Source organism: Littorina saxatilis, linkage group LG1 (genome assembly GCF_037325665.1).
Source record: "Littorina saxatilis isolate snail1 linkage group LG1, US_GU_Lsax_2.0, whole genome shotgun sequence".
NCBI classification, from domain to species: Eukaryota; Metazoa; Mollusca; class Gastropoda; order Littorinimorpha; family Littorinidae; genus Littorina; species Littorina saxatilis.
The window spans coordinates 16777629-16802628 of NC_090245.1; the positions used below are offsets into that span (position 1 = coordinate 16777629).

Here is a 25000-nt window from a genome sequence, read left to right on the forward strand (position 1 = left end):
CAGCATTGAAAGAGAAAGAAACTTGGGGAAACGTACGCTTAAATGCCTTAAAAAATGTACCTTACACCTCGAAATAGTGATACGGCCCGTGAGTACTCTGACCATGTTGTGCAAAGAAGATCTGATTAACAAAGGGAAGTAAGCGCTCTAATTGCATACGACATGTGTAATTGGGTAAGTGAGATTTATTCGGAACCAATCTCCTGGCACCTGAAAGAAAAATATAATTCTAATACATTATCGTATTATTCTATTGAAAATATCATTTTATTAATATTATCTAATTTGTGCAAAGAAGGTTGCGTTGCGAGGCCATAGCTGGCTCCCCTAATTTTCACACCAGTGTAGGCTGATTCTTCTTCTGCGTTCGTGGGCTGAAACTCCCACGTACACTCGTGTTTTGCACGAGTGGAATTTTACGTGTATGACCGTTTTTACCCCGCCATTTAGGCAGCCATACGCCGCTTTCGGAGGAAGCATGCTGGGTATGTTCGTGTTTCTATAACCCACCGAACTCTGACATGGATTACAGGATCTTTTTCGTGCGCACTTGGTCTTGTGCTTGCGTGTACACACGGGGGTGTTCGGACACCGAGGAGAGTCTGCACACAAAGTTGACTCTGAGAAATAAATCTCTCGCCGAACGTGGGGACGAACTCACGCTGACAGCGGCCAACTGAATACAAATCCAGCGCGCTACCGACTGAGCTACATCCCCGCCCGTGTAGGCTGATGATATCACTAGATTCTGCGGTCTATGCCAGGTATGGTCAAAGACTCGGGAGACGCCCGGAATGAAATGAATGGTCTGCGATTCGCGGAGAATGTCTGCAGAACTGAAATGCACCACGTTCACAAACTCAGAAAGTGCGTTGCACACGGTCTGCGAGAGGTCAGTTCTATAACAAACTGACCGTAAAATCGGAGAAAGCCTTCACCGTGGCCGCTTTCCTCGATACCATTTCTTCGCCCTTTGCACTCAGAAAGCTGTGAGCTTTGCCACGAGGGTACTTTTCTGACGTCCAAGCCGCAGAATCATCGGGCGAGAGTCTTGCACAGTTATTGTTTACTCTAGCTATGAGACCAATGGTGGCGAGAGAGGTGAAGGGAGGGGGAATGTTTACAGTGCCGTGTGCCGGGCTGTGAGCAGTACCCGCCAATGTTTAGCTCAGGCACCGTCGCGGCGGACGCGCCTCAGTTCTATACCGAACACTGCACCCTCATTCAAGGAAAATGCACCGCGCTGTTCTAGACAACTGTCCTCACCTACAAGTCAGAGGTGTAAGTTACACCGACCCTGGCGCCTAAGGCAAAGCCAAATGCTCGTCTCAAAACCGTCTGCTTGTTTTTGTGAGGAGGAGTTCTGGAGAAACTGGGTTGTTGAGAAGGCGTTGTGTTCAACAGTGTACAGATAGACTCTGTGATTGTGTAAGCCAGTGTTTGTGCACGACGGAAGAACAGCATATTTTGCTGTTGCTTGTATGTTCATGCTTCTCCGTTTCATTGGTTATTACCTAGCCAGTGTAACGTTCAACTTGATTCAGGCCGCTCATGAATCTGAGGCCAGTTATTCCGTTATTGCCTTAATTAGCTTAGCATCATCTGAGTAAGGATAAAGAAACTTGTGTTTACAGTGAACATGCTTCCGTGGAGGAAAAGTGAGAAATCCCTCACAAACAACAACAACAACAACAACAACAACAACAACAACAACAACAGATAAGGCGTGTAAAGTTTGTCTTGTGTAAAGACACTCCCTACGATACTAATACCAGTTGTCACGTCTAGGGGCTAGCAAGACAACTCGGTTCCAGCCAAGTTGTTTTCACAAAGAACGATGTATGCTGTGTTGTGCCTAGCGACGGTTCTTGTCACAGCGATTCGTGCACAAGACAACAACAACCCAGACACTTTTCGTGGCGGAGTTCCTTTGGCCAATGGACCAGAAGTGAATGTAAGTTAACTATTTGTTTATTACTGTGCAAAACAGTTGTTGCTTTTGTCGACGAGGCTCAGCGACGGGTAGTCGAGAAGTCGAGAAGTCGAGAAGTCAAAAGGTCGACTTCGGACTCAATTAAATCAAGTCAAGTCACATTTTTATTTCAAGAAACCCCATGGGGGTACATGAAAAAAATTTACAAAAAATAGAAAAAATACAAGAACAATAAAGAGAGGAATGCAGGTTGTTCCATCAATACATACACACAAACTCGTTCCGTTGAGAAAATAAAATGACTCCCATAAGCCCGATTTTCTTTTGCAGACAAGCGACGATGCAGTGTTCTATGACCTCAACGCCCTGGACGACATCCCGCATTTCCCGGGGTCCTTTGTGTATTGGCCGGACACTGACCAGCAATGGTCACCCGGCGATGGCGAAGAGGGATTAGGTAAGATGTGACGAGTCATTACTGATTAAATTGCTTGATTGTTGTGACATCATAGAGTCCTGTCCCTGTACGCAAGGCAAGTAAAGGCAAGTCACGCTTGCATGTACACATGAAGATTTATTAAAATTAAAAAAAAACCACTATTCTGGTACCGTATGTATGGATACAAATCATGGTGGACTTTGAATACATTAATTTGTGGTTCGAAACTGGAATCAAGGCTCTCTTGCGAGTCCAAGATTCAGGATTTCATATTCGAACCTTCTTTTTACCGTTGCCTAATGGAAACCCTGAGGCCAGTTTCAGTACCACATCATAGTGTTTCTATTCATGTATGTATTCGGCCATTACTCAACGATCTAACCTTTGAGGACCAGTCTTTTTACACTGAAGTTGAAACGTTGACCGATATCATTAACAGGAAAAGGACACTCCCTCTTCGGTCTCTTGAACCGAGGGGCTGTTTTCACCACCTATCGGATTTGATATGTGTGTGTGTGTGTGTGTGTGTGTGTGTGTGTGTGTGTGTGTGTGTGTGTGTGTGTGTGTGTGAGTGTGTGTTTGTTTGTGAGTGTGTATGTGTGTGTGTGAGTGTGTGTGTTTGTTTGTGTGTGTGTGTGTGTGTGTGTGTGTGTGTGTGTGTGTCTGTGTCTGTGTGTGTCTGTGTGTGTGTGTGTGTGTGTGTGTGTGTGCATAAGGGTCTGCGTGTGTGTGTGCATAAGGGTCTGCGTGTGTATACTCGGAGGCAAAAGAAACGCAAATAAAGGATGCGTTAATTAAACCTTTATGGACTTGAAATAAAAAGAAAATAATGATACTAGCATGTTCTGCACGTGTTGTTTTAGCGGTCTTATCTTGTCAGAACCGTGTTTGCCGTTATCTGGGTCACACGTGAGGTCTTCTTGACGTGGATCCCAAACCGTCATGGGGACAACTTTCAGCACATGCACAATGTGGAAAAGCAGTTTTTCGTGTTCAGAGTGTTCAGGCAAGCTGTACCATACTCACAAAACTGTTACAACATTCATTTCTGCGACACAGGCGCGATGCCGAGACTATCACCAGATCAGCGCCAACAGGCGATCGGGAGACTTGATGCCAGACAATCAGTTCAGCAAGTTGCTAGGGCATTTGGAGTAAATGTCACCACGGTTTATCGCCTGCAACAACATTTTCATGCCAATAACAGTCCCGGAGACTTGCCAGGACGTGGCAGACCCCGGGTAACAACAGCCCGACAAAATCGCCATCTTGTCCATCAACACCAGCGAGATGCATTCGAAACTGCCGCCAACACAGCCCGTAACACATTTGGGGTGCATGGACAACCCGTCAGTGCCAGAACTCTACGCCGACGCCTTGGTGGGCAGAACCTGGTAAATCGGCGTCCTGCTCGACGTCCCGTCTTGACAGCTCAGCATCGCCTGGATCGTCTAGCCTGGGCCCAGCAGCATGCCCACTGGCGCCATCGGGACTGGCGGAGGGTTCTTTTTTCAGACGAGAAGCGCTTTTGCCTGGAACCTGGCGATGGGCGTGTCCGGATCTGGCGAAGACCTGGACAGCGGTTTGCTAACAATAACATCCTGCAGCATGATCGATGGGGAGGTGCCAGCGTCATGATATGGGGCGCCATTGGTGTCAATTAGCGAGTGGGACCTGTCGTCTTTCAGAACGTCGGCCAAGGTCGTGGGAATGGTGTCAATGCAGACCGCTACATCAATCAAGTCCTGCGTCCCTATGTGGTTCCATTTGTCCAGAGGTACCAGAACTGCCTGTTCCAGCAAGACAATGCCCGTCCCCATACTGCACGTGCTACCCAGGACAGGTTGCGTCACAACAGCGTGAACATTCTGCCTCATCCTGCTCGATCTCCGGATCTCAACCCAATCGAACATTTTTGGGACATCATGCAAAGAAGGATTAATGCCCTTGCCCGGAGACCCCGCACAGCAGCAGAACTGCGTGCTGCCGTGACCCAGGTGTGGGCTCAGGTCCCTCAGCAGCAAATTAATCACCTCGTCCTCTCCATGTACCGGAGGTGCGCCACAGTCATCAACGCCCAGGGAGGAGCAACACGCTTTTGACTTTCAACAGTCTTCAAACAGTGTTCAGTGGAACATGGCACGTCATATGCTCTCATCCCAATACACTTTTCCGTATGGTTTTTGTATCGGTCAATTCGTTTCCTTGTTATTGTTAACCCGAAATAATTAATTCGACATTAAAATTCATGGGTAAGCCATCTTCACTGCAGCATTTGCGTTTCTTTTGCCTCTGAGTTTATATTGGCGCGTGCGTGCGTGCGTGCGTGCGTACGTGCGTGCGTGCGTGCGTGCGTGCGTGTTCGTGCCTGTGTGTGTTAGTGTGTGTTTGTGAAAGTGTGTCTGTGTCTGTGTGTGTATGCATGCGTGCGTGCATGGATGCGTACGTCTTTCTGTGGTGATTTGTCACTCCACAACCCGTCAAGAATATTTTTTTTTACAGAGGACAACAGCCTTCAGGGCAGCTTGCTGAGTGACTGTCCAGAAGACATCAACCCGTGTGACCAGGTGTGCTACCTCATCGGGGTGGACACCACGATCTGTGACTGTCACCCGGGACACGCTCTGCTGCCCGATGGACAATCTTGCAGAGGTGCGATTTGACCAGCCTGATGGCATTTCCATTGTTTGAATGTATTTTTTGAATTTTTCTTTGGGTGTCCGTGTGTGTATATGTCGTGCCGAATTCACGTAATTGCCGATTCCGCGTAATGGGCAACATTTTTGCCCATTTCGCGTAATCGGCAAAACGCTGCCCAATACGTGAAATCGGCAGCGTTTTGCCGAAATCGCGTAAAGGCTTCTAAAATTTGCCCATTTTGAGAAATCAGCAGCCATTTTTTGGTTTTAAAGTTCTCAAATGCCTGGGATATCATTACACTTTGACAACTAGATACTCCAATGGATAGATATCGCAATAATCGATAAGTTATGGCAAGTTACTGCAGAAAGTGTAGTTTTCGTGCATTTCCGGAGTTATGCTCGACACAGACCAAAATAGACCATACAAAACATAGTAGGGAGGTAAAGCAATGTTAATGCAATGTTCTGGTGACACAAAAAGTAACAGACTAGCTGTCGCTTTTGCGAAATGGGCAAATTTTAGAAGCCTTTCCGCATTTTCGGCAAAACGCTGCCGATTTCACGTAATGGGCAGCGTTTTGCCGATTACGCGAAATGGGCAAAAATGTTGCCGATTCCGCGAATTCGGCAATTCCGTAAATTCGGCACGACACATATATATATACGCTCGTATATATAAATGTGTGTGTGTGGGTGTGTGTGTGTGTGTGCGTGTGTGTGTTTGTGTGTGTGTGTGTGTGTGTGTGTGTGTGTGTGTGTGTGTGTGCGTGTGTATGTGTGTGTGTTTGGTGATTGGGTCAAAATGTCTACCAAGCGGCTGTTGTAAATCCACTTATTTTGCTTTATAGAAACCCCTAAATCCACACACACCCCACCTACACCCCCACACCCACACTGTTTGCATCCACACATCCCAACCCACCTGGACTTTATTGATGCTGTCTGTTCTGTAGTCAGTATCATTGTTTTCGTTCTGCAGACCTTGACGAATGTGAACTGGGATATTGCGGAGAGAACGGAGATTGCACCAACACAGTGGGCAGCTACATCTGCACGTGCTACTCGGGATTTTTGCCTGGGTCTGACGGCATCTGTGTAGGTCAGTCAGCTTTGATTATACCTGCGTTTGTGTGTCTGTCTGTGTCGTTGTATTTCCACCCGCGGTGCACTTTGCCAAACTCAGTTTAGCAAGAAAAGATACCTGGAATTTTATGATTGCTTTCCTACTTGTTTTTGTTTTGTTTTGTTATGGTTTGTTTGTTTTATGTTTGTCTCTTGGAGAGAGTGTCGAATGACGAGTGTTCTTTATTTGGCATTGCAGTCAAAACCTAGCATCTGATTCTCTAGTACGTATATGTTGTCCACTAGAGGTAAATAAACCTGTACTCAGAAATATTCCGTCAGCGTGTATGTAGAGCAGAGTCACACACTGCTGTTAAGAGCAGATGAACCATACTTTTCCATCCATTGTTTAACTGTATGGGCAATAAATTATCTTATGTTGTATGTCTTATGTCTTATGTGTAGGCGCCTTTAGGATAATCCTTTGGTCACTCTTTTTCTTTTTTTCCCGTTTGTATGGCCATGTTGGGTTTGATGCGTGCATGGCTGGTTTTCTCCTGTAGATGGGTGTCGGCACAGAAGGTCTGCCCGCTGTCCTCAGCCAACATGCTCCGTCTTCATGGCAGCTCAAATTTTTTATCGAGGTTCTCTCCTCTAGATCCGCCGTGTTTCGCCTAGGGACTTGCGCTGCCTAGTTGATAGGGTCACCTCGTAGAGGATGTGGTCATAGACCACGCACGGTCGGTCTTGGGATAGGGAAACGTTATGCTAGTCCGGAGGGATTACGCCACAATGGCCACCTCGCGTAGACCCCTCTATCCGCACCTCCAACACAATCCCTTCCCCTGGTAGCTTCATCCCCAAGGAGGAAACAGAGCTACCTGCAACACCCCCTTTGGTCACTTCTTGAAATAAAACAGTTGGTTGAGTTCCTGCCCAACCTCTGATTGTATTTCGTAGAAGTTTTGCCCATAACTCAGTTTGAACGGATTATTCTGTCAAACGACGAATTCCGAAAATAACTCTGTCGGGTTGTGAAAGAGGGAAAACCCTTGCTTTTTGTCGGACAAACATTGGAGGGGCCAATCACTAGCCTGAGGGGTGTTTCGGAAACACGTGGACAGGAGCTCATGTGAATTTATTTGTCCAAGGAAAAGAAGGGTATTCACTCTTTCACAACACATACAAACCCGACACTGAGAGTTATTTTCGAAAATGTTCTATTGTTGTGTGCTTTGATACTCTGCTTGTTTGATCAGATTTTGACGAGTGCGCGGACCCCGAAGTGTGTCGGGGTAGGGCCGTTTGCAACAACCGTCCAGGCTCCTACCAATGTCTGTGTCCTGCCGGCTATCACTACGTCATCGACGACTGCCAGGGTACGTTCTTGACGTCATTGATATAGTGATCATAGTATGATGGTGATATTATACATGTCTTGTCTAAACATCTGATCCCGATTGCTACGCTGAAACACAATAGCTGTCAATAATTCATGATTGTAGAGGGCCTTTCTCCGCCAGCAAAGAGATGTATACATTTGAAGTTGTCCAAAAAGTTATATCAATCTGGGCGGAAAAGGTATCGCAGAGAAATGTAACGTGTTGATATCCAAATGCTGTCATAAAAGCATAACTTTTTCGAGTCTAGACACAAGACGTGAGAGAAATGTGTCCAGATACACTGTTCATTCTGATTCAACAAATTACTATGTCTGTTGAGTAGTTGAGCTTACTGTAGCATGTGTATTTTTATAATGAAGTATGGTGAACGCCCCATGATTTAAAAGTCTTGAAACGAAAGAGCGTTGTTGGACCTTTGGGCATAGAAGCATACTTTCTTTCTTTCTTTCTGTGTTTCTAGTTACTATCTTTATTTGTCTTGGTAAACTCTCGGTTTTTCTTAAATCGTCTTTACCTTTTCTTGGTGTGCAACGATTTTGAGGGGGGTTTACTGCAGCCTTCGGTGTTCGCTTTTCCACAGATGAAAATGAGTGTCTCACGGGGGTATGTGGGGAGAACACATACTGCAACAACACTGAAGGCAGCTACACGTGTCACTGTCTCAACGGATACACTCATCAGAACGGGACTTGCGTTGGTCAGTCAAGATTTGTCTTTCTCTATATATACCTTCGTGTTCGTGGAAGTTGACTTATGCCTGCTGCTTGAAGACTGTACGAGAAACATTTGTGTGCGTGTCTGTTTCCGTGAGTGATTGCTGTGAAAGTCTTGGATGTTTTTAGTGTAATTCTGAGCTGTTTGTAAATGTTTTTTGTGTTTTAAACCGCCTTACATTGCGAGGCAATTTTCCTCATTTCTGACAGTAACTACATCTTTGAGTCTTTGAGTCTTGAGTAATAGTGGCTCGATCAAGCCTCTGAATATGTTTCTTGGTGCCAGACATTGACGAGTGTGCGTCAAACCCGTGTCCCGGGGTGCTGAGATGTACCAACGGGGAAGGCACCTACTTCTGTTCCTGTCCGCAAGGCTACCGCCGTGATGGCCGCGACGGATGTGTTGGTATGAGGTTTTGTTTATTTGGTTGAAACAGAATTTTATTCACAATAACGAAATTTTGTATCATAAGTGTTTGTCTGTCTGTACCAAAAGTGTTTGTCTGTCTGTACCATAAGTGTTTGTCTGTCTGTACCATAAGTGTTTGTCTGTCTGTACCATAAGTGTTTGTCTGTCTTCTTAAAAGACCTCTGGATCGACGTACTGTAAATGTTATGTTTTGTTTTGTCAATAATTAAACGTTTTAATAACCTACTATTCTTGTTTTTATGATTCTGAAAATAACGAACATGAATCAATCAGTAACAAGTACTTATGACACGAGCTCAAGCACAAGCTTATATTACGTGTCTATTTATTGATATATGCTTGCTTTTTGAGTGCCTGTGATCCTTGTTTAGGTTTTGTTATATATATGTCTTTTGCTCCGTTTGTCACTCGTCCTTTGGACTAGTGTGAGAGTTACTATGTCTTTTAGTCAGTCAGCCACAGATGTCTGAATGACGGAACTGATAAGTCACCAACAAAAGCGATGAAGCAAATAGACGATTTCCGAAATAACTCTGTTGGGTTTGTGTGTGTTGTGAGAGAGTAAATTCCCTTGCTTTTTACTCGGACAAACATTGGAGGGGCCAATCACTAGCGAGGGGTGTGTCGGAAACACGGGGACAGGAGCACGTGTGAAGTTATTTATCAGAGGAAAAGCAAGGGCATTCACTCTTTCACAACTTATACAAACCCGACAGAGTTGTTTCCAAAAATCGTCTATTATAGCGTTGATTGTTGTTGTTGTTGTTTTTAAAAATCTTGAGCAGTATATTCCTCCACTTTTTATTTTAAGTTTGACATTTCGTTGTTGGCTTAAGCATAATAATGTACTGTAATCTGTGAAAACGTAGCAACAGAAACTGTTACTTGTACGGCGTACCTTGCTGTCCTAGATGTGAACGAGTGCACGGAAGGAGACAATGTGTGTGACTCCAACGCCAACTGCAGCAACGTCAACGGGACGTACTTCTGTCAGTGTCGCAGTGGTTACACTGGCAATGGATTCGTTTGCTTCGGTACGTGACACGACCATCCTTGAGAAGAGTTTTAGACAAACCAACTGCAACTCTGTATTTTCATGTTAAAATTATAGTGCGAATACACGAATGCTACTTCTATTCGTAGATCTTTACTTGCATGCAAAATGTCGTTTTGTGTTGGCCATCATTTCGGCAGAGCCGTCAGACTGTTTTTACAGTGGGGGAAAGCGTAATTATAAATACGGGTTGTGCATAGACTGAACTCACGATGTCTAGGATACGTGCCACCTTGTTGGGCATTCCGGTTTGCAACCGGTACGTGTAATATTAATACCAGTGTTGATGCTTGATTGTAACATGAGGATTATAATTATTTGTCTCATTGAGGTATCTTACCCAACAAATGCTTGGATACCGGTTTAAACCCGTCTTCTGTTCACAGTCTGTTGTCTTCTTGTCTCCACACTTTGTGTCCCATGTATTTTGATCTGTAATTGGAATTAACTTTTTTGTTTGTTTTTTGCTTTGATGTTCAGACATCAACGAGTGTCGTATCAGCAACGGACAGTGCCCCCAGCGGTGTGTGAACGAACCAGGCAGTCATCACTGTGAATGTGATATAGGCCATCGGCTACTGCCTGACAACGTCACCTGTGCAGGTATAGGTTCTCTTGGGAAGGTTTCACTGTTGGTCATTCTTTCAGCAATCTTAACACTCCAGCAGTACCAGGATTGAATTTTTAATTTTTGGTCTTTTACGCCTGCTTAACAGAGGGGTTGGGGCGGCGAAGGGGATGGCGACAGGTAGAGATGGGATGGGCGATAAGCAACGACCTCTATATACAATGTCCAATGCCGAATTTCGCACTCTAGTATGGATCCCCGAATTCTGAACATATTTGTGAAAGAGCATAACAGTCGGAACTTTTGACTTACAACCTTGACACTTTGCGAATTTATTATCCATCATCTGAAGTGAATATACACCACATTATAATGTATTTCGCTGAATAAATGTAGAAGTTATTAGCATTTGTGTGGGTGGCATTTTTGACGGTCACCCTGCACTTAACGTTTTGACGAGATTGGTCTGTCGTGTCGCAAAAGTGCGATATATGCCATAACGATCCCAGTTATGTTTTCCTCTTGTGTATAGACATAGACGAGTGTGCCCACGACAACGGCCTGTGTGAACAGGTGTGTGAGAACAGCCCAGGCGCATACCAGTGTGGATGTGCGCTCGGCTACCAACTGCACGCCGATGGTACCACGTGTGTTGGTGAGTCTGACTCCCTCGATTGGTCTTAATAACATTTTATTCATGTGCACACGCGACAACACAGCATTTTTTTTTTTCATTTTCATTTTCATTATTTTATTGTCCCACCGCTGGGAAATTCGGGTCGCTTCCTCCCAGTGGAAAGCTAGCAGCAACGGAGTCGCGCTACCCAGGTGTCTGCGTGTTTAGGTGTATTCAGCCACCTGCACTTATGGCAGATTGACCAAGGTATTTTACGTGCCATTGTGGTGGCACGGGGGTGGGACATGGCTTCCGTCTCTGGGTCTGCACATAAAGTTGACCCGTGTCCGTCCCGGCCCGAATTCGAACCTGCGACCTTCCGATCACAAGCCCAGTGTTCTACCAACTGAGCTACCGGGCAGCCTACTTACAAAGGTGCACAACGAGTTAAACACTTATAATAAGAGCTCATAATTTATCATCTTACCCACAGTATCATTAAAGAAAGAAATGAAATTTAAAACTTCTCAAACATCATTATGTCAATATCATTAACATTTCTAAACGACATACAAGAAAGGAGGAGGATCTATATCCAAACACTGGAACGGTGATTGTGTTGAGATCTGCAGTGTTGAACGCTGATTTTGTTGATACCGACAGTGTTGGACGCTGATTTTGTTGATATCTAAAGTGTTGAACGGTGATTGTGTTGAGATCTGCAGTGTTGAACGCTGATTTTGTTGATACCGACAGTGTTGGACGCTGATTTTGTTGATATCTAAAGTGTTGAACGGTGATTGTGTTGAGATCTGCAGTGTTGAACGCTGATTTTGTTGATACCGACAGTGTTGGACGCTGATTTTGTTGATATCTAAAGTGTTGAACGGTGATTGTGTTGAGATCTGCAGTGTTGAACGCTGATTTTGTTGATACCGACAGTGTTGGACGCTGATTTTGTTGATATCTAAAGTGTTGAACGGTGATTGTGTTGAGATCTGCAGTGTTGAACGCTGATTTTGTTGATACCGACAGTGTTGGACGCTGATTTTGTTGATATCTAAAGTGTTCAACGCTGATTTTGTTGATATCTAAAGTGTTGAACGCTGATTTTGTTGATATCTAAAGTGTTGGACGCTGATTTTGTTGATATCTAAAGTGTTCAACGCTGATTTTGTTGATATCTAAAGTGTTCAACGCTGATTTTGTTGATATCTAAAGTGTTCAACGCTGATTTTGTTGATATCTAAAGTGTTCAACGCTGATTTTGTTGATATCTAAAGTGTTCAACGCTGATTTTGTTGATATCTAAAGTGTTCAACGCTGATTTTGTTGATATCTAATGTGTTCAACGCTGATTTTGTTGATATCTAAAGTGTTCAACGCTGATTTTGTTAATACCGACAGACGTGGACGAGTGTCAGGAGAGCAGAGCAGAGCGGTGTCAGTACTACTGCACCAACCTGGAGGGGTCCTTTGAGTGCTCCTGTCCCTCCCACCTCGTGCTGGCCTTTGATGGTCTTACCTGTGGAAGTAAGTTTACCGCTGTGTGTGTCTTCCGGTCTCAACTGTGACGTGGGAGCAAGTTTACTGTGTGTGTCTTACCTGTGGAAGTAAGTTTACCGCTGTTTGTGTCTTCCGGTCTCACCTGTGACGTGGCAGTACGTTTACTGTGTGTGTCTTACCTGTGAAAGTTAGTTTACTGTGTGTGTCTTCCGGTCTCACCTGTGAAAGTAAGTTTACCTGCGTGTGTCTTCCGATCTTACCCGTGAAAGTAAGTTTACATGTGTGTGTCTTCCGGTCTCACCTGTGAAAGTAAGTTTACTGTGTTTTGTCTTACGGTCTTGCCGGTGAAAGTAAGTTTACATGTGTGTGTGTATGTCTTCTTTACTTGTTGGACGTCCGCTTTCTGATAGTGATCTATGACTTCGAGTAAGATATATCTCGGCGAATATAATTTTCTTTCTCTTACATTAAACATGACTTTGCTGTTATTGTGACAGCAGGAAAGGTGTCTGATGTGTTTGAGAGTGAAAGAATTTGGAAGTGGGTGAACGGATGGATGAGTATTTGAGGGATGGGTCAGTGTTTGGTGAATGATTCACCTTTGATTTTGACTTTGACCAATAGTGTGCTGGTAATGAAGATAAACAACAAAAAGCTCAAATGTGACCCTCCACCACGGAATGAGTCGCATGTCACCTTTGCATGATTTTCATATTTTTACATTTTCATAAAGTGTTTTTTATGCTCTATCCAGTGGTGAAAACCGTTTTTGAAAAGAGCGAAAACTGTTGGAGCTATAAGCCTGTGACTAAGGTGACCCTCACACTGTTACCAGACACTCCCCGGATTTATATTAAGTCTAGCGCAGAACCGCGCGAGGTGACATGCGACTCATTTCGTGGTGGAGGGTCACAAATATCTTTCAATATAACTACCTATACTTCATTGAGCCTATACTTGACTTGAAGAAAACACAAATCGATTACAGTAAAACCTCCCACTAACGACCTTGAAAATGTCCAGAAAAATCGGTCGTAAAAGGGAGCGGTCTTTACTGTGAATTTTAGGGTAGAATTTCGTCACAGGGGAGGTAACTTCTTTTTGAATGTGTTCTGTTACAACTTTCTCCGCTTTCCAATCTTTTGTGATCAGACTCTTTGATTATTGAACTTATTGTATTTGAACAACATTCTTTTGCGTGCAGCCATCTCGAGTTGTGAGCAGCGAAACGGAGGGTGTGAACAGCTGTGTGTGCCATTACCAGGGGGAGGCTTCCGTTGTGACTGTCGCACTGGGTACGCCCTCAGCCCCAATTCCATCAACTGCCAAGGTGAGAGAGAGGGGGGAGAGGGAGAGAGAGAGAGAGAGAGAGAGAGAGAGAGAGAGAGAGAGAGAGAGAGAGAGAGAGGGAGATAGAGACAGAGAGACAGAGACAGAGATAGAGAGAGAGAGAGAGAGAGAGAGAGAATCAGAAACAGACAGAGAGAGATAAAGACAGCAACAGAGAGAAAGAGAGAGATATATACATAGGGAGATAGAGAGAAAGAGAGAAAGAGAGAGATGGAGACAGAGAGAGCGAGAGTAGGATATATAGATATAGAGAGACAGAGAGAAAGATAGATAGAGGTATTGAGAGAGATAGACAGAGATCTAATACCATCTTATACGTACGTATAAGAACAGTGCCATCGTTGACGTTGATGTGGCTATTGCTGTTGCTATTGGTGACCCTTATGGTGTCTTCCTCCAGACATTGATGAATGCCAGAACCTGAACGGCGGCTGTGCGCAACAGTGTCAAAACACAATCGGAAGTTTCCAATGCGCATGTCAGGAAGGCTACATTCTCCGACGAGGAAGAAACAGTGAAGACATCTGTGAAGGTAATTTCAGGATCAAACCTGAGAACATTGTAACGACCAGGAAACCTTATTATTTTTCTTCCAATGGATGATACAATTTGATTCGTCTGTAGAGCTTTGGTAGTGTTACATGGTATGTGAAGCTCACTCACTCACCAATGGTTAAACTTATTCAGAAAGATTGAGATATTTGTTTAATTGTGTGAGCTCCAGCACCTTGTGGGAAACGGAGCAAGCAAGTTACTTATTGCTGCCAACGCGCAATCTACGCGTTTTGGTATGATTATTCTCAATGTTTGATTTGCTGCATATGGAAAAAAAGGCTTTAACTGTTATCACTTTTTCTTTTGCCGTGCATGAAAAGAACTAAACTGTATCATTTTTACATTTTCCAGCGGTGTGTGACCCTCCGTGTCGTAACAACGGGCAGTGTGTGTCACCCAACGAATGTCTCTGTCCTCCGGGCTACCCTGGACCCCAGTGCTCACGTCAGTATTAACAATTTAGTTAAAAAAAAATAAAAAAAATAAAAATTTAGTTGTCGTCATAGTCGTTATCAGTCAGACGTGAGGTCATCTGAACTATCGTTAATGACTGTGGCATTGCGGTTTCATACTTGTTTCCTTATGGCAGTAACTTTTTTCCAGTGAAAATATTTTACAGTTGTGTTGCTTGCGATTGGAATGACATTTCATAACAAAATGTGTTACAGATGTATGGAGGTCATGTTTAAACATTGTGTGGGGTCATCTTTAGTTCAATGCTACTAAGCGGTGTGTCGCATGCGGGAAGGGCAAGGGGAATAAGGGCTATTGAGGGCGCGGTTGTGTAGTAAAGTTTGCGTGCACATTTCAACCCTAATCTGTTTGTTATTACTCGTGCGCAATTTTATTATATTTATATATATATATTTTTTTTTTTTTTTTTTTTTGTGCCTAAGTTGCATGCAGTCCGCTTCAAGCTGAAAAATAAATGAAAAGAATGAAACCCTACGTTTTTTATATTTAGTCAAGTTTTGACTAAATATTTTAACATCGAGGGGGAATCGAAACGAGGGTCGTGGTGTATGTGCGTGTGTGTGTCTGTGTGTCTGTGTGTCTGTGTGTGTGTGTGTGTAGAGCGATTCAGACTAAACTACTGGACCGATCTTTATGAAATTTGACATGAGAGTTCCTGGGTATGAAATCCCCGAACGTTTTTTTCATTTTTTTGATAAATGTCTTTGATGACGTCATATCCGGCTTTTCGTGAAAGTTGAGGCGGCACTGTCACGCCCTCATTTTTCAACCAAATTGGTTGAAATTTTGGTCAAGTAATCTTCGACGAAGCCCGGGGTTCGGTATTGCATTTCAGCTTGGTGGCTTAAAAATTAATTAATGACTTTGGTCATTAAAAATCTGAAAATTGTAAAAAAAATTAAAAATTTATAAAACGATCCAAATTTACGTTTATCTTATTTTCCATCATTTGCTGATTCCAAAAACATATAAATATGTTATATTCGGATTAAAAACAAGCTCTGAAAATTAAATATATAAAAATTATTATCAAATTTTTTTTTTCGAAATCAATTTAAAAACACTTTCATCTTATTCCTTGTCGGTTCCTGATTCCAAAAATATATAGATATGATATGTTTGGATTAAAAACACGCTCAGAAAGTTAAAACGAAGAGAGGTACAGAAAAGCGTGCTATGCAGCATAGCGTAACCACTACCCCGCTCGCGCGCTCTTCTTGTCAATTTCACTGCCTATGCCGTGAGCGGTGGACCACGAGTATACGGTCTTGCTGCGTTGCATTGCGTTCAGTTTCATTCTGTGAGTTCGACAGCTACTTGACTAAATATTGTATTTTCGCCTTACGCGACTTGTTCCTTCTTTCTTTCTTTCTCTCTACAGCTGAGCGTCCTTCTTCATTGGCGTTTTATAAATTTATCAATTGTGTGTGGTTTTCTACAATGGACAAAATCTTGCATCTTTAATGTTGGTTATTGTCTTACATATGTCTGTGTTTGGGTTGACTTAAGTGTTGTTTGTGGCGGTGTCATGATGGAGTTAACATAGTAACAATCACAATAAGTAAGAGGAAAAGCAAATTGTACGCGTGCTAAAGTTTTCTTAGTAACAGTTCTCTTTTCATACAAGTGGTGTTTTGTGTAACAATGTAAGTTCCGCCTTTACCCCGGTGCCGTTCTCCTTTTAGCGAAACGAAAGAAAGAGGAGGCGGTGAGGGAAGCCAGAAAAGAAGTATTATATTTATTATTTTTTGTTGTGTAGTTCAGCTAGTGGTACAATGATACAAAGCGGTGTGTCGCATGCGGGAAAGGAAATGGGAATAAGGGCTCGTGAGGGCACGGTTGTGTGAAGTTTGCGTGCACAATTCAACCCCTGTCCGTAGTCAATTCAATCCTAATATGTTTATTAGGCCCCAAAAAAAAATAGGTCTGTTTACGGTAACCCGACCGACCCTATTTTTTTCGCGCGACCCTAGACTTTTTTTTGAGATTTGGAAAAAAAGAAAAAAAAAATCTTTTGTTTTTTTGGCAAAATAACGTAAAAATATGGTTTTTTGGGAAAAAAAACAAAAAAAAATCCCGACCTACCGACCCTATTTTTTGGGCCTATGTTACCGTAAACAGACCTATTTTTTTGGGCCTTATTACTCGTGTTGCAGCACTGTGCCAGCCACACTGTTCGCACGGAGGAATGTGCATGCGACACAACTTCTGCAGCTGTACTGACGGATGGTCCGGAGAGGGATGCAAGGAGGGTCAGTAGTGATCCTTTTTTTTATCGATTAAACATTGGATTTCACTTCTTTTAGCAATGTGACGTCAGAGTCCGACAGAAACTCAAATTCAGGCGGCCAGCCGAGAGTACAAAAGAGTGCTTGTTTGTGCGCGTTCAGTCCTAAAAACTAAAAGGAATTCTTACCAGAATCGATCGATACATAAATGTATTTTGTACGAAAATATGACATTTTACACAGATCTCGACAGTTATTGTTCACCGTTTGGCACGGTCTCAGAGGAACACTGACTGTCTCGGTCTGTGCAACATGTCATATTTTGGTTCCAAATACAAATAACGTAGCCTATAGTATTTCAAATGTTTAGAAATGTTTCATGACAAAGTGTTTTTACCTGGTTTTTTCCCTTGTTGATTGGGTACGCAGTTGTATAGTTTGGTTATTTGCTTGCTTGGTGTTATTTGTGACCCTCCACCACGAAATGAGTCGCATGTCACCTCGCGCGGTTCTGCGCTAGGCTTAAATAAAAGTCCGGGGAGTGTCTTGGAACAGTGTGAGGGTCACCTTAGTCACAGGCTTATAAAACGGGTTTCACCACTGGATAGCGCATAAAAAAACTCTTTAGAAAAATGTAAAATTATGAAAATCATGCAAAAGTGACATGCGACTCATTCCGTGGTGGAGGGTCACATTTGTTTTTATTGTGCCTTTATCTCTAAGGGATCTCACTTGTACACCAAGAAAGGTTTCCGAAGCTGTCTCGTGTTCCTCTTTTTCAGCCGTGTGTGAGCCACAGTGAATGACGGAAGATGCATCGCTCCCAACAAACTGTCTCTTGTTCCTCTTTTTCAGCCGTGTGTGAGCCACAGTGCATGAATGACGGAAGATGCATCGCTCCCAACAAACTGTCTCTTGTTCCTCTTTTTCAGCCGTGTGTGAGCCACAGTGTATGAATGACGGAAGATGCATCGCTCCCAACAAACTGTCTCCTGTTCCTCTTTTTCAGCCGTGTGTGAGCCACAGTGCATGAATGACGGAAGATGCATCGCTCCCAACAAACTGTCTCCTGTTCCTCTTTTTCAGCCGTGTGTGAGCCACAGTGTATGAATGACGGAAGATGCATCGCTCCCAACAAACTGTCCCCTGTTCCTCTTTTTCAGCCGTGTGTGAGCCACAGTGTATGAATGACGGAAGATGCATCGCTCCCAACACATGCCAGTGTACAGAGGGCTATACTGGAAACATCTGTCAAGCAGGTATTATGTGTGTGTGTGTGTGTGTGTGTGTGTGTGTGTGTGTGCGTGTGTGTGTGTGTGTGTGTGTGTGTGTATGTGTGTGTGTGTGTGTGAATGTATGTGTGCGTGTGTGTGTGTGCGTGTGTGCATGCGTGTGTGTGCGTGTGTGTGTGTGTGTGCGTGCGTACGTGCGTGTGTGTGTGTGTACGTGTGTGCGTGCGTGTATGCGTACGTGTGTGTGTGTGTGTGTACGTGTATGCGTGCGTGTATGTGTGTGTGTGTGTGTGTACGTGCCTGCGTGCGTGCGTGTGTGTTTGTGTGTATGTGTGGGTATATCTGTCTGTCGGTCTGTCTGTCTATGTGTGAACATGCGCTTGTAAGAATATCGCAAGATGTAATCTGTCTGCTAGCTCTTTCACTCGTAGTTCAATACTTTCAATACATCGGGCGACAACAATACTGTAAAATGCGTACTTTCGTGGAGGGAGGGGTGTGTGTGTGGAGGTTAGGGGGTGTTGAGGAGAAAGGGAGCAAGTAGACAAACGTCAGTGTTGTCCGAGTTCTTCTCCTTTGTGTCATCACGAGGATTCATATTGTCACGGTAGAGATGGCACGGAACGTAAGATTTGGTTCATTGGCAAGTTTTTCAATTTATAGTGTCAAGGTTCTTGATAAAATCTTAAGAAAAGGTGTTCTTTTTTGTCATAAAACGTGATATTTGAATCAATTATGGGTCAAAATTGACGTTTTTTGTGGCTTGCTGGGATTTGACTTTTGTTGTTGTTGTAAACTCACCTGCTCGTGTCACCATCCCTGCGTGTAGCCATCTGCTCCCCGTCGTGTGAGAACGGAGGGCTGTGTGTTCGTCCCAACGTGTGTGCCTGCAGGAACCACCACACGGGGCCCAGGTGTGAAACACGCTTACCTACCCACCCAGGTAAGTTGTACAAAACAAGTAAGCATTGGTCATTCCAATAATAAAGACATAGTCAACATAAAATAGGGAATAGGTTGAAGCAGCCTGCATGCAACTGCGGTGGAAAAAAAGACAAACAAAGAAAAGTGCATCAGAATTCAGAATGTCCGCTTAGACTTACTGTTCACATATATTTTGATCATCAGTAACAGCTATTGTGTTTTCCGCGTAGCAATAGGGTCCGATATTTAGACGAGACAAGTATAATGCCGACGAGTCGAAGACGAGTCGCATTATACTTGTTCGAGTCTAAATATCGGACCCTATTGCTACGCTGAAAATACAATAGCGATTATATAGCTGTTCTGACCTTGATTTCTTGTTCCAAACTTACAAAATGACAGTTTTTGCGTCGATGCGTTGATCTCAGGTTTTGATAGCAGACGCCGTTTCTTATGCGCATTAGTTTTGCGCAGGCGCCACACTGACTTTGGAAAAAAACTCGATTTGACAACACAGCTGTTAAACAGCTTTTTATTAGTTCATTCGTATACAACAAAAAGAAGTTTGAGTTTTTTTAAATTTTGAACAAGACTACTTATGAAGAAGACCAAAACACAATATCAACGGAAAACTAGAAACAACTGAAGAACTAGGATGCAACAAGGGGAGGAGAAGAGAACAGCTAATCCGTACAACGCGAACAGACGGCAGCGAAGTTTTCAGTTTGGTGAATGGCATTTATACTTGTCTCGTCATGAAGCGAATTTTTCTACCTCAGTTATAAACGACTACATGAATGTTAGTGCCATGGGTTGAACATCAATACTTCAGAGGGTAATTGGGGTATTTAGTGTGGAGTTACGAGATAAGAAAAGCCGAATGTGAAAGTTTGTGTCAGTCGGCAACTTAGAGGGCCCCAAAGGGGGGGTATCATCACGATCACGGGAAGGGACATTTTAGCTTTCACGATCACAGTTACCTTGATTTTTGTTTTCACGATCACAAACACCTTGACGAATAGAGGATCATAGAGTGATACAGCTGTGAAAAATGTACGTTGAAAATAAAATGCTTTGCAATAATGCCCATCACGATCACGAAAACAAATGACGATCACGATCACGAAACTTGATTTTTTTGTCATCACGGATCACGGGCAAAGTCCCATCACGATCACAGAAATGGAAATTTCGGCAATCACGGTCACAGAAAGGTCAAAAAACGCCAATCACGATCACGATTTTAAACCCTTTGGGGCCCTCAACTTAGCTCACACAGGCACACAAAAACGGCTGTTCCGTTTTATTCCCCTGTTTGTACTACATCTTTCGACTTTGGGCATTTTGTGGTGTTTAGGGACAGAAAATAATTGGTTTAGTCCTGTTTCATCAGGAAGTTAGCAGAAAAGGGTATGCTATCGACATTTGTAAAGCTGAAAAACATTCCCGAGAAGAATTTCAAGTTGTCAGTGTGTGCTGTTGTCGATTGAAACATCGTGTGGCACAGATGGGTAAACCGGAACCATGCGTCTTTGTTATTTTCAATATGCTTTAGGATATTGGCAAAAATGGCCGACTTCCGTAGCATTATGCTTTGATGATCGGAAGAGACCATCCAATCACAGCCCCCGAATTCCCCCACGTGTCCATCAGAATAGCTATAGTTTACTATCTGCGTCCGTTCTTGACTGAAGTTATTTGGCGGAAAGCTCAGTGCCTGATATTGAGTTCTGTTTGAAGTCTAGACTATAACTGATGACATTAAAACTCGTACTAACCATGTGCTCTCCTCGGTGTAATCTCTGCTGTTCAGTTCCACACCCATTTCCAAGTAGATTATCAGTGTCAGCATCCGGAATGGCGAAATCTTTACTGTGACCATTCTATACATTGTTGATGTGATGACAGCTTACAGACTGTGTGACCCGCCCTGTCAGAACGGAGGTCAGTGTCTCAGCTACGGACGTTGTCGCTGTGCTCCCGGCTTCAGAGGACGTCATTGTGAACAGTGTAAGTATTGACGTCACTCTGAACAGTGTAAGTATTGGCGTCACTGTAAAGAGTGTACGCAACGACGACATTGTGAACCGTGTAAGTAATGATGTCATTGTTAACAGTGTAAATATTGGCGTCACTGTAAAGAGTGTAAGTAATGACGACATTGTGAACAGTGTAAGTACTGACGTGACCGTAAACAGTGTAGGTAACGACGACATTGTGAACAGTGTAAGAAGGGACGTCAGTGCGAACAGTGTAAGTAATGACGTCAGTGTGAACAGTGTAAGTATTGACGTCACTGCAAACAGTGTAGGTAACGACGACATTGTGAACAGTGTAAGAAGGGACGTCAGTGTGAACAGTGTAAGTAATGACGTCAGTGTGAACAGTGTAAGTAATGACGTCAGTGTGAACTATGTAAGTAATGACGACATTGTGGACAGTGTAAAAATTGAAGTCAGTGTGAACAATGAAAGTATATTGACGTCACTGTAAAGAATGTTAGCAATGACGACATTGTGAACATGTAATTAATGACTTCAGTGTGAACAGTGTAAAGAATGAGGTCAGTTTGAACAGTCAGTAAGTAATGACGACAGTGTGAACAATGTAAGTAATGACGACAGTGTGAAAAGTGTAATTAATGACTTCAGTGTGAATAGTATAAGTAATGACGTCAGTGCAGTGTGAAAAGTGTAAGTATTGAGATGGCCTTGTGTGATTTCACTCTGTAGGATGGCTACGTTGCAGTGTAACTGGTTTGGTTTAGGATTTTTTCCCATTGCAGTTTTCAAGCATGTTATTTTGTTGGTAAATGTACGAATTTCTTATTTTACTACGTTATGCAGATTGCTAGCGTGGTAGGATATCACACTGAGGCAGATGAAGTTTGCTGATTGGTTGATGGGTTGCCTAGGTCGACTGAAGCGATTCCTGCGATGTCGAAAAGTAAATCCGCCAGAAGAATAAATCAGCCAGAATGATAAATCCGTCAGAATACGTACCCTCCGAGCCTTGTAGCATATAGAACACATATGTAAATGCTATGCAGCTTTCCTAGTTACAACAAGAAATTCCTCCGAGGTAAGAAAAACACCCCCGTCCTTACCATTCTCACTGCCACCAACTGAGAAGGTTATTTCCCTTTGACCATTAATATGTCCCTCTATAAGTCCTTGTAGAATCTTAATCCACCAATAACTCCCTAACCGTGTGTTTGACTGGTCCCAATTTTTGTAAGGACCGTCTCAGGAATGTATAAAACCTGTTCACCAAGTTTGGTGACGATCGGTCCGTTCATTCTTGGGATCTATATGCGAACACAAACAAACAAACAAACACATGGAGCGAATCCTATACACACCCCTATACTATACCGGGGGTGTAACAAAGAAATTATTGCTTCGTCGTACATGCTTTTGAAATTGTTTTACTGTTTTATAGCTTTCCGACCAGACTGCAGACCGCCATGTTCCAATGGCGGCACATGTCTCCATGGCAACAGATGTGAGTGCCCCGAAGGAACGAGCGGTTACCGTTGCCAGAATAGGTCAGTGATCTGCTACTAGCTCATTGTTTAATGTGTGTGTGTGTGTGTGTGTGTGTGTGTGTGTGTGTGTGTGTGTGTGTGTGTGTGTGTGTGTGTGCGTGCATGCGTGCGTGTGTGTGCGTGCGTGCGTGCGTGCGTGAGTGCGTGCGTGTGTGCGTGCGTGCATGCGTGTATGTGTGCGTGTGTGTGTGTGTGTGTGTGTGTGTGTGTGTGTGTGTGTGTGTGTGAGCACGTGCATGTGCGTACGTGTATATGTTTTGTGCTATACCATAACCATATCTTATTCATCAGGTCCTCGTGCTTGGCATCAATGTCATATTCATACATCTGAAAAATAATTAAGTCAGAAATATAACTTGTTCTTTGCACACAATTTTCTGTCAAAGTATGATTTAATACAGTCCTTCTTTGATGTCGATGGGAGACAATCATGTTGTTATACTCTTGACTTCCTAGCGTGTGTCGTCTGGTGACGTACACACAGTCGATGCGCAGAGGACTGCGCAGACCGGTCACCGAACCATACACAGTTCCGTGTGGACGTTTTGGATGGAACTCCTGCACTGCGTATAGGTGAGTATCTGTGCACGCATAGACATAGACATAGAACACTTTATTATCTCAACGAGGAGAAACTCAGGTGTGGTGTATACAACATTACAATAATGCTGTATACACCACACCTGAGCATATACATGATACACGATATGATATTATAAGATGTTTGATGGGTTGTTGACAGACCAGCTTTTTTGTCGGTCCGAGGGGGAGCATATTGTCTTTTGTTTCATATGTATTGACCAAGGCCGAAGGCCGCGGTCAATACAAATGAAACAAAAGTCGATATGCCCCCCCCCCCCCCCCCCGAGGACCGACAAAAAAGCTGGTCTGTCAACAAACCACCAAACATCGTTTTTGTCATCATTTTGGTAGTGAGAAAATAAGTGCACAATCAACACAGGGATCGAGCCATGCTTTGAAACACGGGTTCCGTGCTGATAACCACACGAGTCCCGGTTTGATAACCACTGGCAATCAAAGCTGGCGTGTGAAAGCAACTTTCTGTGTTTTTGAGTTCATTAAATGTTGGGATGAATATGTCAGGTTTGAGGATGCACAGTTCTGTAGGTTCATCTCGGTATTCCACCCCCTCGGCTTTCTCTTGTAAATATTAAGCTGAGTGATCGAATGTGGAAGCTACGTTTGGTCAAAGGTCACAGAAGATTTGCGTCGTGCAGCGAAGGAAAGAATTGCGATCTTGTTTCCGACTCAGTAGGGGCCTACCTCTTTGTTTTTCATTAGACCTGTCATTCTGCTTTCTAAGCTTTGTTAGATGTTTGCATATCTTGTTGCTATTTTCTTTGCTTTTATTATTGTTTCTTATTTGTGCTTCGTTTATCGATACAACGTCTTGAAGTGCACGGGTCAAAATGTGTGTGTCAGGGGTCGTTTTACTTGAACTTGACGTTCGCGGTGTTTCTCCGAACGTCTGTGTATCGAAACACAGATACACGCACTCCATGACTCTGTAAGAAGACAAAACATATCGCTAGGTTTCATTTGTTTTTGATGAATGTATGACCTTTCATGAAGTAGTTTTGTTTTTTGTTTACTTTTGCCAGTTTGCCAGTTCGTTTTTGGAACTTTGCAAAGCAGTGTCGTGTCGTCTGTTTAGGTCTGGGGAAACACCAATGAAAAAAGCCGAAGAATCCCCGAGCGTTTCTATTGGGTTTGCTTTTGATTATCCATGTAGAACCTGCTTCCTGCAACTATGGTAACCGGAGATTTATTGCCTGGGGAGCGTGAGATTTATTTCCCAGGTGCTTGTGAATGAAAACTCGTGATGATGACAAACATATACGGTATATATATTTGTATTCAGTGAGATTTTTGTTTAGATAAGAATCGTATTAGTTAGTACATTTGTTTTAATGTTAACATTGTTGTAGTGTTCCGAGTGTCATCATGTTAATGTTAACATTGTTGTATTGTTCCGAGTGTCATCATGTTAATGTTAACATTGTTGTAGTGTTCCGAGTGTCATCATGTTAATGTTAACATTGTTGTAGTGTTCCGAGTGTCATCATGTTAATGTTAACATTGTTGTAGTGTTCCGAGTGTCATCATGTTAATGTTAACATTGTTGTAGTGTTCCGAGTGTCATCATGTTAATGTTAACATTGTTGTAGTGTTCCGAGTGTCATCATGTTAATGTTAAACATTGTTGTAATGTTCCGAGTGTCATCATGTTAATGTTAACATTGTTGTAGTGTTCCGAGTGTCATCATGTTAATGTTAACATTGTTGTAGTGTTCCGAGTGTCA

At 43.3% G+C, this 25000-nt stretch overlaps 1 protein-coding gene across 1 annotated transcript in view; it reads left to right on the top strand.

The window, feature by feature from the left end:
* Positions 1-1412: 1412 nt before the first annotated feature.
* Positions 1413-25000, top strand: part of LOC138963118 (fibrillin-2-like) — a 27009-nt gene continuing 3421 nt past the window's right edge. Inside the window, exons 1-20 of the mRNA XM_070335144.1 lie at positions 1413-1954; positions 2264-2390; positions 4875-5024; positions 5994-6113; positions 7336-7455; positions 8060-8176; positions 8479-8598; positions 9534-9656; positions 10157-10279; positions 10777-10899; positions 12268-12393; positions 13571-13696; positions 14117-14248; positions 14623-14715; positions 16902-16997; positions 18137-18232; positions 19035-19148; positions 21038-21139; positions 22571-22676; positions 23133-23249. Coding sequence (XP_070191245.1) covers positions 1838-1954; positions 2264-2390; positions 4875-5024; positions 5994-6113; positions 7336-7455; positions 8060-8176; positions 8479-8598; positions 9534-9656; positions 10157-10279; positions 10777-10899; positions 12268-12393; positions 13571-13696; positions 14117-14248; positions 14623-14715; positions 16902-16997; positions 18137-18232; positions 19035-19148; positions 21038-21139; positions 22571-22676; positions 23133-23249 — 2348 coding nt within the window. The 5' untranslated portion in view covers positions 1413-1837. The remainder of the gene's footprint in view (positions 1955-2263; positions 2391-4874; positions 5025-5993; positions 6114-7335; positions 7456-8059; positions 8177-8478; positions 8599-9533; positions 9657-10156; positions 10280-10776; positions 10900-12267; positions 12394-13570; positions 13697-14116; positions 14249-14622; positions 14716-16901; positions 16998-18136; positions 18233-19034; positions 19149-21037; positions 21140-22570; positions 22677-23132; positions 23250-25000) is intronic.